Source organism: Chionomys nivalis, chromosome 5 (assembly GCF_950005125.1).
Source record: "Chionomys nivalis chromosome 5, mChiNiv1.1, whole genome shotgun sequence".
NCBI classification, from domain to species: Eukaryota; Metazoa; Chordata; class Mammalia; order Rodentia; family Cricetidae; genus Chionomys; species Chionomys nivalis.
In genome coordinates, this window is record NC_080090.1 from 29,458,107 (window position 1) to 29,475,680 (window position 17,574).

Below are 17,574 nucleotides of genomic sequence, written 5' to 3' on the forward strand. Positions count from 1 at the left end.
CTCCCAATAAATCAGTTCCACTGTCACAGTGGGTGGGTGCATCCCTCGTGGTCCTGATTTTTTGCTCATGTTCTCCCTCCTTCTGCTCCTCATTTGGACCTTAAGAGCTCAGACCGTTGCTCCAAATTGAGACTCTGTCTCTACCTCGATCCATCGCCAGATGAAGGTTCTAAGGTGATATGCAAGATATTCATCAGTATAGGATAGGGTCATTTAAGGACAACATTGAATAAATGGGACCTCCTGAAACTGAGTAGCTTCACACTGTCACTAAGACAAAAAGGCAACCCACTGACTGGGAGATCTTCACCAACCCTGCTACAGACAAAGGTCTGATCACCAAAATATATAAAGAACTCAAGAAACTAAACTTTAAAATGCTAATGAACCCAATAAAAAAATGGGGCACTGATCTGAACAGAGAATTCTCAACAGAAGAAATTCAAATGGCCAAAAGACACCTAAGGTCATGCTCAACCTCCTTAGCGATAAGGGAAATGCAAATTAAAACAACTTTGAGATACCATCTTACACCTGTCAGAATGGCTAAAATCAAAAACACCAATGATAGCCTTTGCTGGAGAGGTTGTGGAGAAAGAGGCACACTCATTCATTGCTGGTGGGAATGCAAACTTGTGCAACCACTTTGGAAATCAGTGTGGCGATTTCTCAGGAAATTTGGGATCAACCTACCCCAAGATCCAGTAATACCACTATTGGGAATATACCCAAGAGATGCCACATCAAATGACAAAAGTATCTGTTCAACTATGTTCATAGCAGCATTGTTTGTAATAGCCAAAACCTGGAAACAACCTAGATGCCCTTCAATGGAGGAATGGATGAAGAAAGTGTGGAATATATACATATTAGAGTACTACTCAGCAGTAAAAAACAATGACTTCTCGAATTTTGCGTGCAAATGGATGGAAATAGAAAACACTATCCTGAGTGAGGTATCCCAGACCCAAAAAGAGGAACATGGGATGTACTCACTCATAATCGGTTTCTAGCCATAAATAAAAGACATTAAGCATATAATGTGTGATCCTATAGAAGTTAAATAAGAAAGTGAACCCAAAGAAAATCATATAGTCATCCGCATGGAGAGGGGGAAGTAGACAAGATTGCAGGGCAAAAACTGGGAACTTGCGGGTGAGGGGGCATGGGGCAAAGGGGAAATGGGATGAGAAATATGAGAAGGGGAGGATGGGAGGAGCTCGGGGGATTGGGATGGTTGGGATATAGGAAGGATGGATACGGGAGCAGCGAAGTATATATCCTATCTAAGGGAGCCATCTTAGGGTTGGCAAGAGACTTGACTCTTGAGGGGTTCGCAGGTGTCCAGGAATATGTCCCCAGCTGGTACCTTGGGCAACTAAGGAGAGGGAACCTGAAATGACCCTATCCATTTATTTTTTTAAAGCAAGGACTGAAATTGTAGAAAGCAAAAGTGTAGATGAGAAAACTGCATTTCTATGTGAATGGTTCTAAGTCTGGACAAAATAAGCAGAACTAAAGCACTGTGACTAAAGTCAGAATAGCTCCGGAAGCGCCCGATAAACTAAATACACACTACTCATAGGGAAAGTAGAAACTACTGGCAAGACGGAAGGGGACCTCTTTCCACTTCTATCGAGACACTGACGTACAAGGCCACAGCTGCTTTACTTATTTTTTGATATGAATCTTGGTATTGCTGTTCACTGAATCCAATTTAGATACCTAAACATAAATTTTTAACTTATGGCTGGAAATAATTATTGTTATTAATATACGTTTACCTAAATGTTAACATAAAACTAAAAAAGAATCTTTAAATGGCTGTTTTAAAAAATTACTATAACTTAACAATTACTACCCGAGCTTATGAAGTTTCATGCTTTCTACTTTATACACCATAAAAATATACTGTACTGTATTTTAGTTTTCTCTAACAAGAAATACGGAAGTTTCAATCACATCAAATGAAGTAGACCAAATGAATACTTTATTCCAGTAACCTACTTCAGATATTCATAAACTGCTTAGTTTAGTTTCAATTTATTTTGCTAAATTTATCAAAATTTTTAAAATACACATTTTACAAGTATAGAAATAAATTTTTGAAGCCGGGCCTACAGTGGCACACATCTTTAATCCCAGCACTAGGGAGACAGAGGCAGGTGGATCTCTGTGAATTTGAGACCAGCCTGGTCTACAAAGCAAGTTCCATAATAGGCAGGATTGTTAGAGAAGACTGTTAAAATAAAACAGCAAAAATTTTGATCCATGAGTTTATATAAACCCTAAGAATCATAAAAAGCAGTTTATAATAGGAGGCACTAAATAGAGAACAATACCCTCTAAGTAGAATAGTTATGATATGCACCACTGTTGTAAGTTGCATACAGCTTTGACATCGTGAAATGCTAAGTTACAAAGTGCCTGCAGCCTGTTCTCTAGAGTAGCATCACTTACAGCTATATATTCCACCCAATGTTAGCTGCCAAATGTACAGACACCACTTGTTACTTTACTTTTTTTTGAGAAAGGTCTTATGTTTCCTAGCCTGGCTTCAAACTCACTAAGGAGACAATGACAATTTCTGACATGCCTGTCAGACATGCATGTCATGTCTATGGGACATGGTACAGGAACCAAACTGGGGGCTCTGTGCATACAAGTCAAGCACTCCACCAACTGAGAGCTTCATACCCTACTTCTGGAGTTCAAATTAGGACAACATTTTACTATTGATCTGTTGTTTGAACTTTACAGCTTTAAATTATATTCTCCTAGCCGGGCGGTGGTGGCGCACGCCTTTAATCCCAGCACTCGGGAGGCAGAGGCAGGCGGATCTCTGTGAGTTCGAGGCCAGCCTGGTCTACAAGAGCTAGTTCCAGGACAGGCTCCAAAACCACAGAGAAACCCTGTCTCGAAAAACCGAAAAAAAAAAAAAATTATATTCTCCTAGAAAAAAGTAGTACATTACTTTAATGCACTTAATAAACCATGGTTAAGTTTACTGCCAACTTAAACCATTAGTAAACTCCCTGGGACTTATATTATTGGCCATATCATGTAAAATATGCAAAAATCAACCTTGCCTTGTAAGGAAATCAGTTTCAAATATTCCAAAGACTGAAAAGAACACACAATCACATTTTTTATCATTTTATTAGGAATAATTTCAAATGGGTTATGAAGAAAACTTATTCACTGAATTTGATGAGTTTTCAAAAAATTCTTTATGAAGATAGGTTCATCAATAAACAGTAAAATATCAGCAGAACTATCATATACTGGGCAAAGAGTCAGGCTGATTCCAAAAGCAACATGCAACATAAAAAAGGTAACAATATAAAGGAAGACAATCTGCTGAGTATTAAAAGTTATCTCAATATGAACTCTTTGCAACCAGCACAGAATTAGCTATCAAATACAGACCACATTAACGAGGTAAGTTTGGCTGATGGAAGCCAGGAGTCATTAATGGCTGCTGGTGGTGGGGCATCCTCAGTCCAAGAAAACTCAATAGTGTTTTGGAGCACTTCCCTGGCTGGTACAAGCAGTATTAGAAAAATCTTTTTTGGTAAGGGGCAGAAATAAATACAAATGGAATGCTACATTGTACATCAGCAGACTGTCCTAGGAATGATCAAGGTGTCAGTAAAGTACCAAGGGAATAACTTTATAACATTATTGGTGTGGGCTCAAAAAACACTCAAAACAGATTTGTGTAAAGGTGTCACAATAGCTGTATGTCCAGGCATTTAGGCTTCAGGGAAGTATAACAGTGGATACTTTTTTTTTCCCAAGGAGAATTTCTCTTACACCCAAGCATATTGCTAAACAGCAACATTGTGCTTGGTAAACAATAATTGGCAACAAAGTAAGTTTTAAATGCTGTAATATTCTGCCCAAACCTGTCTCAGATATTCTTTAATAACCAAGATGCAAACTAATTTTGTTGTAACAAGTCTAGACCAATTCTATCAAACATGTCCTTGGTTGGATATCCAGGTTCATTTAACGTTTTGAAAGTTCATTTGACAGCCAATCGAGTCCCTCATACAGACCAGTTCCTTGTGTAGCACAAGTGGCTTGAACATACCACTGTGAAGAAAGGACAAGAAAATACTTGATTAGCAAGATAATACCTACTTTCACTTTTAAACAGAAAATATTAAGTCCCTCCCTCCCCATAAATGGCCACGAGCACTACTAAGACATTATAAGCATAAAAAATGGAAACGATTAAATCACAGTAATAAACATTAGGTAACCTACTTGCATCCCACAAACATGAATCTAATCCTTTCAGTAACTACAAAAGTCATTCAAAAGTATCTTTTAGGAATTTCTTCACTCTATCCATTTAAAACTCCGTCTGTTATTCAATGGATTTATTAGTTTATTTTCCCTCACATAATCTGCAGAGTAATGGGAGAATCTCTAACACATTACCTACCTGGTCCTTAAGACCCTCTTATTGCACCCCATAACTAGGAGCTTTGTTTTGTGTAGTTCTCATGCCCAGGCCCTCACATGTGCTAGGCAAGTCCTCGGCCATTAAGCCACACCCCCAGTCTAAAAGGGGTAAATTTCTGAAAGATATTTGTTGGTATTCTAAGAACTAAAACTTTTCACATAATTTTACTTCTTTTTGAAAAGTAATTTTAGCATTTTGATCTTACATATTCCAAAAAGTTTCACTTTTTAAACAGTAAAGATTCTTAGTTACTTCTGTGAAACACAATAAAATCTAAATAATAAAAGATGTCTCAAAAAAACAAAAACAAAACCCCCCAGAAAACTTGAAACACCCAGAAAATAACTCTCATTAAACAGATAATTTATTCATTTTTAACTGACTAGTCTTATTTCACCTTAGAAGAAAAAAAACTTATTTTAATGTTGCAAAGCCATTGCAGGTTTACCATGTTGCCAATTATCTGACTATCAAATACCCTAGCAACCCAGAAGGAGGGAAAGGGCATAAATTCGTATCTCCACAGTTTTTAAGTCTTTTACAATATATATTTTTTAATTCACATGGGACATCAAACAGTCTACAGAATAAACAGTATCTGCCTTGTTAACAGGTCAATGTAAAGCTGCTGTTGAGTGTGGGACACTGGGTTTTTGACAGTTATCTTTCTCTTTTGAAAACATGGTCTCATGTCTGTGATACAGTTTCCATGTGTACATCGGACTTTGCCAATATCAAATCACTACCTGATAGGGGGCACAGTATTTCTCGTAATTTTGTATTAGAAAAAGGTGTCAGCAGAGGTTCCTCCATAATGTTTTCAAGTTTAAACAAAGACAAAGACATTTAATGATATGATTTAAAATACGGTTGCTATAAACAGCACAAAACCTAAGGCTTTCTAAGACTGCACATGCCTCTAATCATAGCACTTGGGAAAGAAAAACAGAAAGTCAAGGCCAGCATCGACTACTCAACTACAGATGCTGCTCAGCGGTAGGGTAACTATCCCACCACATGAAAGAATCACTCAACCCCAAACACAAAAAACAGTAAAAATAAAGGCATTTAAAAAAAAAAAAAAAGCTGGAGAGTTATTTAAATGGCACAAAACTAAGAATGTCTGTAATTTCTATATATTCAACTCTTAGTATTGATAATACAGAAGATAAAAATAAAATTAAATAGAAAACTGAGACTATCCATATTTTTAAAAAAAAATTTAATGCAGTATTTATAGTTTTGACTTAAAGCCCAAAAGGGCTGGTTTTTAGGATGTATTTTCTATAAAATATATTACCATATTCTTATAATCCTGTCTGTCTAAAGGAAATAATTACTACACATTTAAACTGGGTGGGCATGGTGGCATATGCAGAGGCAGGCAGATCTATGTGTGTCTGAGGCCTGGTCTACAGAGTAAGTTCCAGGCCAGCCAGGACCACAGTTAGACCCTATCTCCAAATAGTAACAACAATAACAATACTAATCAGCAGCTGAGTATCACCTTCCAGTACTTACTGTTCTGTTGCGGAGAGACTGAAGACCTAACTTATCCGTCATCTCACTGATGGCCATAGCGTTTGGCAAATCCTGTTTGTTTGCAAATAGCAGCAGCACTGCGTCCTGCAGTTCATCTTCCAGAAGCTGGGGTAAAGGTTCAACTGTTAGTTGCTTCTAAAATCAAACTGACTATTCACAAGTCTTCCTAACCTAAATATACATTTTATTCAACATTAAACAAGTTATTAAACATCAATTAAATTTCTATATGTAAATTCCAAGCACTCTTATAAATCTCATATCCTTCACTTTGAGCAAATAATGATTGGCCTTTAAGAAGGTGGTTCTCAACTTTCCTCGTGTTGTGACCCTTTAATACAATTCCCATGTTGTAGCGATCTACAACTATAAAATTATTTTCGTTGCTACTTTGTAATTGTAATTTTGTTATTGTTATGAATCGTAATATAAATATCTGTGTGTCCTGAAGGTCTTAGGTGACCCTGTGAAAGGGTCATTTGACCCTCAAAAGGGGGTCTTGACCCACAGGTTGAGAACTTCAAATTACATAAATAAATAGACCTTAGAAGGCTTTTTTTTTGTGCATTCTTAAGAACTTGGAAATAACATAAGTTTCCCAAGCTTATTTCTACCTCTAGGTATGTAATCACGGACAGTACCCCCATAATAAATCTTGGAAATAATCAACTTAAAATACATACTTACCATTTTCTGCAGCACAGCTGCTCCTTCTTGAATTCTTTCACGATCATTGCTATCTACCACAAAAATAAGACCCTAGGGAAAAATATTTCAATAAATTATAAGTTAAACTTAGGGGCCACACTAAATATTCAATACTAGCAAGACAGCATGGAGAGTTTGACAGGTGTTAGAAAGTTCTGCATTCTGGCTAGGTTTACATCAACAAGCTAGATCACCTGAACACAGGGAACCTCAGTGAGAAAATACTTCCGTGATGTGGGAGTGCCCAGCCCATGATGGGTAGCGCTGTCCCTGGGCAGGTAGTTCTGGGATGCTTTGACCATGTTTTATCACAGCAGTAGTAACCCTAACTAAGACTGAGTGTTTAAAAATAGTTTTTAGGGCTGAAGAGATGGCTCAGAGGTTAAGAGCACGGGCTGCTCTTTCAGAGGTTCTGAATTCAATTTCCAGCAACCACATGGTGACTCACAACCATCTGTAACGAGATCTGGTGCCTTCTTCTGCAGACATGCAGAGAGAGCACTGTATATATAATAAATAAATCTTATAAAGGATCAACAGTATGGAAGAGTTAAGCTTCTGAAAGCACGTCCATCTGTTCTAAGAAAAGATTACTTTTGCCAAACAAACTGGGGTCAGTCACTTCTGTTCTGATAAAGGATCCAGGTTCAGTTCCCATCACCCACATGGCAGCTCACAACCATCCTTAGCTTTAGTTCCAGGAATCTAACAACCTCTTCTGGCTCTGTAGGTACCAGGCATGTATGTGGTGTTCTTTCTCCTCTCTCTCTCTCTTACACACACACACATACACACAAACACATGTTTGGGGGGACCACATACACACAAAATAAAAATCAACCTTTTTGAAAAAGCCAAATTAAAAAGAGATGGAATTATCTAATGAGGGGAGAGGAATTTACCACAATAAACAATTAGTTTAAGTGTTAGGAGTTAAAACTGACTAGGAATGCTAGAAATACAAGCTAAAAGAGCTAGCTTAGCTGTAATTAAACCAGGCCACATAGAGCTTTCCCTAGAAGGGGAAGAACTATCTAGGATGAAGAATTCTCTGGCCTTTAACTCTAAAGTCATCCAAAGAGACCAGGATAGATTTAATCCCAAATTCATGATTCACATGTCTTATAAAACATTCTAAACAAATATAAGGATAAGACTATTATTATAAGGTTTAAAATCAGCAAGATTTACATCATGCCTGATTTTACTTCAGATACATGGTTTATTGTGTTAGCTTCTATTTCCACAATGAAGTTTTTTAAAGCCTATACTTTTCAAAAATCTGTTTTCTATCCAAAGCCATGTGAATTAACACATTCTTGTTTTTTAGTAAGAAATTATGCCTCATATTTACTTTTATATTCATACACTTATTTAATAAGATATTCTACTTAAGCCAGGATTGTTCCAGCCACTCAACAAGGGTGCTTACTGTTACCAGGCAACAATGTACCTCAATGGAGAATAAGCACAACACTACAAATCTTAAATATCTCAAAAGTTAAATATAGGCCGGGCGGTGGTGGCGCACGCCTTTAATCCCAGCACTTGGGAGGCAGAGGCAGGCGGATCTCTGTGAGTTCGAGACCAGCCTGGCCTACGAGCTAGTTCCAGGACAGGCTCCAAAACCACAGAGAAAGCCTGTCTCGAAAAACCAAAAAAAAAAAAAAAAAAAAAAAGTTAAATATACTACTTCAAGAAATTCTCAACTTTGGTAGTAAAACAAGACCAAATGTGCAACCCCCTCATTATAGTAGAAAAGACAAGAGAACTGGGACCAGGTTAACAAAAACAAAAAAGAACCCCTCAATCTTTTCTTTTTAAAGACAAGTTCTCCCTATGGAGCCTTAGCTGGCCTCGAACATGCTATGCAGGAGCAGACTAAACTGAATTTAGATTCATCCTCCTATTTCCCAAGTGCAATTACAGGTTCCCAGTTACAGGTATGTGCCACTGCTATGTCTTGAAGTCACTTCTAAGTTTCGGTTTCCTCACTTTGAGAAACCCTAGCATATGGTACACGTCTGCAATCTCAGCATTCAGAGGACAGGTGGAGAGGAAACACAACAACAGGAGAACTAGCATAGTAGTTCTTACCAGGAAATAATTTTGTCCCTCGGGAGGTTTTTTGGTTTTTGCAAGAGTGCAATCATTTGTAGTTGTCAGAACTTGACGTGGAAGGCAGAGTGACTACTAGCATTTAGTAAGTAGACACTGAGGACACAGTTAAGCATACTACAATCCGAGAGGCCTCCCCACAGTTCAAAAATGACAATAGAACTTTTGATAAGAACCCAAACTAGCAAAATCAATACCACAAGAGAACTTACTAGAAGTATCAAATCTAAAAAGCTTGTCCCACTAAATCAATCTGTATCTTTAACAGATAGCCAGGTGAGCCACACACATACTAAGATGTGGAACACTAAGCCTGCTGGCCTTGTGTGTTCAAGATTCTGACTTATGACAACTTTAGAAATTTTCAAAACTCCCTCAAGAGTGTAGCCAAATTTGACAACTCCTTATCTACATAATCACTAAGGTCTCTTTCATGCCAGTATATCCTGTATGATAATATAAAAAAGTCTTATAAGTTAGCAAAGCAGACTGAACTAAATCAAGTTCTACCTCTGTGATATATAATTTAATCTCAAAATTAAGGTTAAGAATCAAAAGAACTACTGATGAAATACGTAATTCATTCTTGAGAACTCATTTACTCCTATCTAAAATCTCGCTGGAGCAGCTACATTTAACTCTTCCACACTATGTACCTGAAATTTCAAAGGCATGAGTAAGTACATACTAAAGAATGTAAACAAGTCAACACTCAATATAAAATGCAGAATATGAAATCTATAAATTAAAGTTACAAATACATGGCATATCTCACCTGGGTATTCTGGAAGTAATGCCTCCAGAGAGGCCTAATTTTATCTTGACCACCAACATCCCATACTGTGAAACAGATGTTTTTATACTCTACTGTTTCCACATTAAAACCTGTAAGAAAAAAATGACCACTGTTCATAATAAAGTACCAAGAATTAAACCCCTGCAATGTGTAAGTCTCTTAGAATAGAGATATTGATCATCTCTTAAGATTAACAAAAACAAAACTATATTTTCACTGTATAGAGTTAGCTATAAATTTCTTACCAATGGTAGGAATGGTGGTGACTATCTCCCCTAATTTCAGTTTATACAGAATTGTCGTCTTGCCAGCAGCATCCAATCCAACTAGAAGAAGATATCATAAATTTAAAATCTGAATCAAATATACATAAGCAATTCAACAATAATTTAGTTTCAAAGTAAAAGTTAACTCTTTGATACACAAATGAGTTAAAATGTACTGTGTCACCAACTAGCTGAGTGCCTCTGTTGGAGACAGTGTCTCTCATATATCCCAGAGTGCCCGCAAATCATTATCTATGGCCTTCAACTCTTGATACTCCTGCTTCTCTCTCCTTGAACACTGGTGCTAGGATTACAGGTGAGCTGAGCCTGTTAGACATGGAGAAGCTAGCACAGCACACCAACCAAGCCACATCTCCAGACCGAAAATTAACCTGCTGTTTAATATTTACACAGTTTATTTTGAATAAATGCTCTTCATGCTGGAGAGATGAGTTAGTGGTTTAGAGCAAGTGTTGGTTCGGTCCTGGCAGCCATCATCACATGTCTTCTAAGTGCCTTTGCTAAGAGATCCAATGACCTCTTCTGTCCTGCACAGGCACACACTGACACACATAGACACACAATTAAAAATTAAAAGTGAAATCTTTCTTTTAAAAAGTTCTTAATGCTAAGAGGGAACATATATAGCCGTGCCAGTGACTAGTCTGCCCTCACTTATAGACCCCAAAGAGGCTAACTGTTACATAAAGTATTGGTTTTCAAATGTGAAATAGGCTATCAACAAGATGAGCAAATCGGAGGGTGGGAGCTCAGCCATAGAGCCCTTGCATAGAGCAAGTATAAGGCTCTAGAATTGGCATCCTCAGTGAAAAGCCAACTTGTTCTTTCAACTCTTCTGTGAAGAGGGTAAGACCTTTTTGATTGTGATCAAATTGTATTAACATCAGAATTGACTTTTGGGCCAGGTAGGGTGCTTTTAATCCCAACACTTGGAAGGCAGAGGCAGCTGTGTCTCTGAGTTTAAGTCTACAGACAAGCTTGTTCACAAACACACTAAATGACATCATTCACAACAACTAAAATAACCAATTTCCATCAACTGATAAATGGATAAACTGTGAGTTTCTAAACAACGGAATTACCATTTGGCCACAAAACATCATGGAATACTAATAGATGTTATATAAATGTTGAAAACAACTATAAGTGAAAAGGTCAAACAGAAAAAAGCCTTATATCATTATTCCATTAGCTGAAATGTCCAGAACAGAAAAACCTACAAAAGCAAAGACTATTAGTGGTTGCCATGGGTGGTGAAAGAGAAAACTGGGAACGACTGATAAAGTTATGGGACTCCAATGCCACTGAGACGAATGGAGAGGTTCTGGAGAGGTGGGAAGATGAAGAGTGGAAGTGGTTTTGTTTGTTTGCTTTGATTTGTTTTTAATCAATATTTTTAATTTTTCTTTTGGGGGGATGCTACAGGGATGAGGGGCAGATATGGAGAGACTGGGAAATGAGTGGGATTGGGGTACACGATGTGAAATTCCCAAAGAATCAATAAAAATTATGTTTAAAATGTTATAGGATTCAATTTGGGCAGTCATGAAAATGTTCTAGAATTTGATGATGGTAACTGTTATACAACTTTATAAACATAAAAATTATACTTTAGGGGTGGCACATTTTTATTACGATTATTTATTTTGTGTATGAGTTTCTATGTGTATGTGTGTGCATGAATGCACACTGCCTGTGGAGGTCAGCACAGCTTGCAGGAGTCACTTCTGTCCCGCCACCATTCCACTCCCAGGGATTGAATTCCAGTGGTCAGATTTGGCAGCAAGTACCTTTATCTGCTGGGACATCTTGAAGATTCAGGGTGGCTTATGATTTGTGAACATACACCTCTACTTACAAAAATCAGAAAAACAAAACAGCTGGATAGTGGTGTAATGCCAGAATATGGGAAATGGGACAGAAAAACCAGGAATTCAAACCCAGTCTAGGTTATATGTGACCTTGTGTCACAAAACACCCACCAATCTATGAAAGCTAATTGGATGCTCAAGCTCTCAAACTGTATTTATAAACTGTGATCTTACCTTTAAGGTTTTCTTCAGACCACCATATCGTAATATTTTATCTAGTTCTTCAGAGCTTTGACCATTTAAATTGAAACTACCAGTTACAGAAAAAATAAATTTAGGTTTTGCTAAAATGTTTGGATTTTGCTTCTACCCAACAAAATTGAGGAGTATTTTCCCTTTTATGAATGAGCTAATTAGCAACAAATTATCAAAGGCTAGTAATTATGTTTGCAAATAATGGCATAAGAAAATGCTTGTAATACATTAATTGAAAAGAAACACAAAATAATCTAAGAGGAATAAAGCCTTCTAAACTGGAGGATAAGCGTGACAAGTAGGAGCTGGAGAGACGGCTCAGCAGTATGCATTGCTGCTCTTCTAGTGGACCCCAGTTCAGTCCCCAGCACTCACACTGGGCAGTACACCACCTGTGACTCCAGTTCCAGGAGATCTCTCACACATAAAATAAGTAATGATAGTCAAATGGTTGAATTATAGGTGATGATCACCTTTTTGCATATCTAAGTTTCACAAAAAGTTTAAAAAAAGAATCAGAACCAAGAATTAACTAATAAAAAAATTTATGAAATGTTTTTGAGAAAAAAACATGAAATAACACTCTACCTTAAAGCCTCACTTATTAGTACTTATTACTCATTAATGCATTTTTAATGTTGGCAAATAGAGGCTCCTTCCCAGTACTCAGGAGGTAGATCAGAAAAAAGGTCAAGGCCATCCTTAGTTACACAGTGAGTAGGCCAGCCTGCACTATATGAGACCCTATCTCAAAAAACCTGGCAAGATGGCTCAGTGGGTAAAGACACTACATTCTCAGAAGCCCTTTTCCCAAGTTCAAAGAAAATAGGTTAAAATTAGTAACTCTTCTACAAATTCATTAGTAATTTCAGAATTAAATTTAAGTATTTACCAAAAGCACACCTTATCATAGACCTCTAAAATACAATTCAGAGCGACTGCTTTCTAACTCTGGCTTCCTGAGTAATCTAAGGTGGAAATTAGTCGTCCTTGAATTTAAATTTTTTATTCAAATAAATAAATTTCCCTTTTAAATAACTAATACATCATTTCTGTTGATCAATAGTCTAGAAGATTTTAAATTCAATGTATCGTATTGGCTATCTGTTAGTGTTTGAAACACTGGCCTCCTTGGTGCCAGGATTACGGGCAAACGATATCACACTAACCCAGGCTTGGCTTATTTTTAATTATGGTTAACTATGAGATGTATCTTCCAAAATCTTCTCAAATTAATTTTGGGAGAACAGCTAGTATGGAAATTAAGTTTTCATCTCCACAGAAGTTGGGCAAACCAGACACATTGGTTAACTACTACTGTCTCTTAATATGCTTTTAAAATCCAGGACTTCAGAGTAGCTCAGTGGTTGTGTATATGCTCAAAACTCAAGAGACCCTGATTTTAATCCCTGCACCAAAAGAATAAACAGACTATGAGAAGCTGTTGACTCAAGGAGGCATATATAAGCTTGATAAGGAAAGCATGAGCCAGGTGGTGGTGGTGCAAGCCTTTAATCCCAGCACTGAGGAGGCTGAGGCAGGTGGTCTTGGTGAGTTCGAGGCCAGTATGATCTACACAGTGAGTTCTAGGACAGGCTCCCAAGCTATAGAGAAACCCTGTCTCGAAAAACCAAAAAAAGAAAAGGAAGAAGAGCAAAAAGGAAATAGGAGCCCATTAATGAAAGAGAGAGAAATAAACAAAACAAAACCAACATTCAGGGCTAGGGAGAGGGCAGAGTTCATACAAAAAGTCTTGAGTTCCAGTTCTCAAAACCGCACCACAAAGCAAATACATAATACATGTGCACACGTGTACATACAACCATCCACTCACTGATGTTCCCAATGCTTGAATGGGGAAAATACCATAAAAGTGATTATTCATTACAAGGTCACTCAGAAAACCACAAAGAAAACCACAACAAAACCCCCAAAACTCTTAGGAATTACCAGACTCCCTAAGCACTGTGCTCTCTCCATGCGAATAACCCTGACACTTTCTTGGATCGGTTATCATAAAAGTTAGTTTTCTGAACCAGTGCTGTTAGACAAGAAAAACTTCAGGTGTGGTGACACCACCTTTACTCCCAGCACTCAGGCAGAGGCAGGTGGATCTCTGTGAGTTCAAGGCCTGCCTGGTCTACAGAGTGAGCTCCAGGACGGCCAGAGCTGTGGAGAGAGAGAGACCCATATCATAAAACAAAAGCAGCACAAGCGGAGCAAACCTGAGCTATCATACCCCTAACACGAAGAGGAATCCCACCCGTGATCCGGCCCTTCCACTTCCACAGCAGGTTGAAGGCTGCTCTTCGCCCTTCCTGCCAATCACTACTTGGGAAGGATGTAGAATTTCTCAGAGTAAAGCACTTAAGGTGCCTATCTCCCTTCTCCCTATCCCTTAGGCCATCACAAGACTATAACAAAGGAAAAATAACTCATTTATAATAAATTCTTTAGTAACACACTCTTCTACTGGTTAGTCTCGAAGGAACTCATTTATCTCAGTCTGAAGTCCTCCCTTTGACTTCAGATCCTTTTTCATACGGCCAATTTCCAAGCATTTAAGGCTTAAATAACACACCGGCCCTCCTAAAAAGAACTGTCCTCTTCATAAAGGAGATCTGAGTAACTGTGAAAGAAAACATTTTCACTTAGCTTTGTGAAGGAGTCACGAACAATTGTTTTTACGGCTGTAAAGAAGCTGAACAAGAGAGGCACAATAACCAGCTTGTACCCCCATACTCTGCACCACAGAAACTGAGGCACTTCGTAGTAGTGCGTGCTCAAAATGATCCTTTTCTCTTCACACTCGACAAGTGTCAAAAGATACTATTCAGCTCCTTGGAACTCAGCTGTGAGGCAGGCTGCTGTAGTAGGGACACAACTAATCCTTCACCCTAGTGAACAGTGGGCAATAAAACCTGCCACTGGGAAGCAGTTTAAACAAACGATTTCAATACATTACCCTGAACTCAAGAGTCATATTCAGTTCAGGTGCTTTAGAATTAACGGGATAAATAACGTTTTCGTTTCTAATAACTGACGTTGTCATTTTATTATTATCCAGGCCAGATGGATTAAAATTAGTTTGAAAGATAGTAAACCAAATAGGTTTAGTGTTTTAGGTTTAGAACGAATAAATTCGGATTTCACAGAATAAGCTTCATAAGCATGAAAAAATAAAGCCGAGTGGAGAGCAAGGCAAAGTTTAGTGACATGAGCTCAGAGGACTCCGGACTTTTTCCTCAAGCCTTGGGTGCTCCTTCGCCACAGTGGGCCTGGTCACTTCCTGCCCCAGGGCTGCTCCAGGCTGGGCTCACATACCAATGGTGTGTGCAGAGGGCGTACACGACCAGGAAAGGGGGGGTGGGGGGGGAGACGGCTGGAGTCGCCCGGGCTCACTCTCGACCGCTGCCCACAGCCACAAACGTGGGGCGGAAGATTGCACCCTTAGAAAGGGCCTCGCCGGGGTGAACTAACCCTGGATCCCTGCTCCGTCTTCTCAGGCTCTCAATTAGATCAGGAAGAGAGAAAGAGACAGACAGAGACAGAGGGAGAGAGAAGCGAGCATGCAAAGCCGAGCGCGAGGAAATCTGGCTCAGCGTCTGTGGGAGACACCGCTCGCCCCTCGCCCCCATTGTTTCCCCCGAAGGATTCTTCTTGGCCGCCCTCCCCCACCCCGGCCGGGGAAGGCTGGGCTGGAGGCCACGGCGCAAACGCTTGGCCTTCCCCGGTTCCCGGCCGCACACTCACCCATCAAAATGCGCATCTGCTTCTTGCCGAAGAGGCGAGAGAAGAGAGAGGAGATGGTGAGGCCCATAGCGGCGGTGGCACGAGCGACGGTCAAGAGAGGGGGTCCGATGCGTCCTCGGGCCTTCTCGGTCCCGGCTCCCGATCAACCGGGCGGCGGAGGAAGGCAGAAGAGCAGGCTCGCTGGCGGCGGGTCGGCGGAGCCGCGGGGACGCGACGCAGCGGGACCCGGAGCTGCTCGGCGACTGGTGCGGCGGCTCCGGCGCGGCGTTAAGTGTTCGGCTGTGCCACGTCACACGGCGGCCGCGGAGACTCTGGCGGCGGCCCGCCCGCTCCAACGCGGACAGAATCGCGTCACTGCCGCCCCACCCCCCCGCGCTGCGGACGCCGCCCGGCCCACCGCGCCTGCGCACACGGACCCGGAGCCGGCGTCGAGCCGGCGTCGCCGACGTGCGCCCTGGCGGAGGCGGAGCCGGGCGAGGACAGCTGGCACGGGAGGACGGAAAGACGGGCCGGCTCCCAGGAGTCCTGGTTTCATCACGTCCAATGGGGTTCCAAGTGGACGGCTTCCGCCCGGATGGGTGAGTTGTAGTCCGAGGTTCCAGGAAGGCGACATGTGCATTGTGGGCTAAGCAGTGACGTTCTTGGCCTTTGGGTGACTTCCTCCTTCCGGGGAGCTTTGGTAGTTACCCCACTCCCACTAATGCCGTCGAGCCTTGCACGCCACCAAGATGTTTACCGCAATGAAGAAGCGAAGATAGACCCAGTTTCAAACAATAAAGATTCTTTCCAGGCTAGGTGAGGAGGTGCGCTGAGACGAATTTCATGTGAAATAGCCTTAATACTCGGCCGCTCACAGCTGTCTGGGATAGATCCAACGACAGCCTGCACAACAAAGGAAACTGGTACAGAACTTTATTACTTATAGACCTCTGAAGTCTTCCACAAAGGGGAGAGAGGTCTCAGAGTTTAGCAGTTTAAGAAAGTATTAGATAGTAAATAAAGCGCATTAAGTAAAGCATCCAACAGTCCCTAGCTTCTCCGGACATAATTAAAAGTAGACCTGCTGGCAGAGGAAAGGTGAAAACTCCTAGGCCCAACGCCAAGTTATACTGACATCACTAAGCCCATTAATTGCAAGACGAGAGTGCTCGAAGGCTTTTCCTTCCGCTACCAACACTGACATTGGAACCCAGGATCTCAAGCGTGCTAAGAAACATTCTACCACTGATGGGCAGAAATGGCAGACCGACCTCGGATCTGTGGTCCTCCTACTTCAGCCCCCGGAGTGGCTGGGTTTCCAGGCTGGTCCCACCACACCCAGCTAAGTATTTACACTTTGAGAAGTCAAGAGAAGACTGCTCCTCCAAGATCTTTTCATTCCCAGAAGAATAATGAAAGATACTGTTTTACTGGTTACAAAATAAGGTGTAAATATCGTTGTTGTTGTTTTTTTTAAGAACTTTACCTCCTCCCACATATTACCCACCCCCACATTGCTACAGTTTATTGTTAGTAGTGCCCACAATCCACCTTCTTAGTGTTCTCAGCTCTGAAGGTTTATAAGCATTTTCTCTGGGAAGGTAGGTATTTTTTGACAGAGAGATTTTCCCATTTATTAGGCTCAAAGTGTGATGACTTCTCTTCAAAAGTAGGGCCTCATAGTTAATGTTATTGGCAACAGCCCAGGTTTCCCCTCTTGTCTGAAGAAAGCACTATGAAAGTACAGAGGCTGACACACCACAGTGATAGATTACTAAATAAACTGTGGGATAGCCATACTCTCCAATACCAGCAGGAATTAGAATGAATTACAACTATACACATATCCTA

At 40.2% G+C, this 17,574-nt stretch overlaps 1 protein-coding gene across 1 annotated transcript; it reads right to left on the reverse strand.

Moving 5' to 3' along the window:
* Window positions 1–3,143: 3,143 nt before the first annotated feature.
* Arf4 (ADP ribosylation factor 4) lies at window positions 3,144–15,879 on the reverse strand. The gene is made up of 6 exons (XM_057770297.1): window positions 15,745–15,879; window positions 9,884–9,964; window positions 9,618–9,727; window positions 6,704–6,775; window positions 5,996–6,121; window positions 3,144–4,098 (listed from the first exon to the last, which is right to left on the reverse strand). Exons 1-6 carry the CDS (start codon window positions 15,809–15,811, stop codon window positions 4,012–4,014), a joined length of 543 nt encoding a protein of 180 aa, XP_057626280.1. The 5' UTR covers window positions 15,812–15,879; the 3' UTR covers window positions 3,144–4,011.
* Window positions 15,880–17,574: the final 1,695 nt, after the last annotated feature.

Excerpts from the sequence above, each read along its gene's own strand:
- Arf4 (XM_057770297.1), bottom strand. The coding sequence starts at position 15,811 with ATGGGCCTCACCATCTCCTCTCTCTTCTCTCGCCTCTTCGGCAAGAAG. Across the intron at positions 6,776-9,617 it reads ATTACTTCCAGAATACCCAG|GGTCTTATTTTTGTGGTAGA; the intron begins GTGAGATATGCC and ends ATTTTTCCCTAG. Across the intron at positions 6,122-6,703 it reads CAGCTGTGCTGCAGAAAATG|CTTCTGGAAGATGAACTGCA; the intron begins GTAAGTATGTAT and ends CCTTTACCCCAG.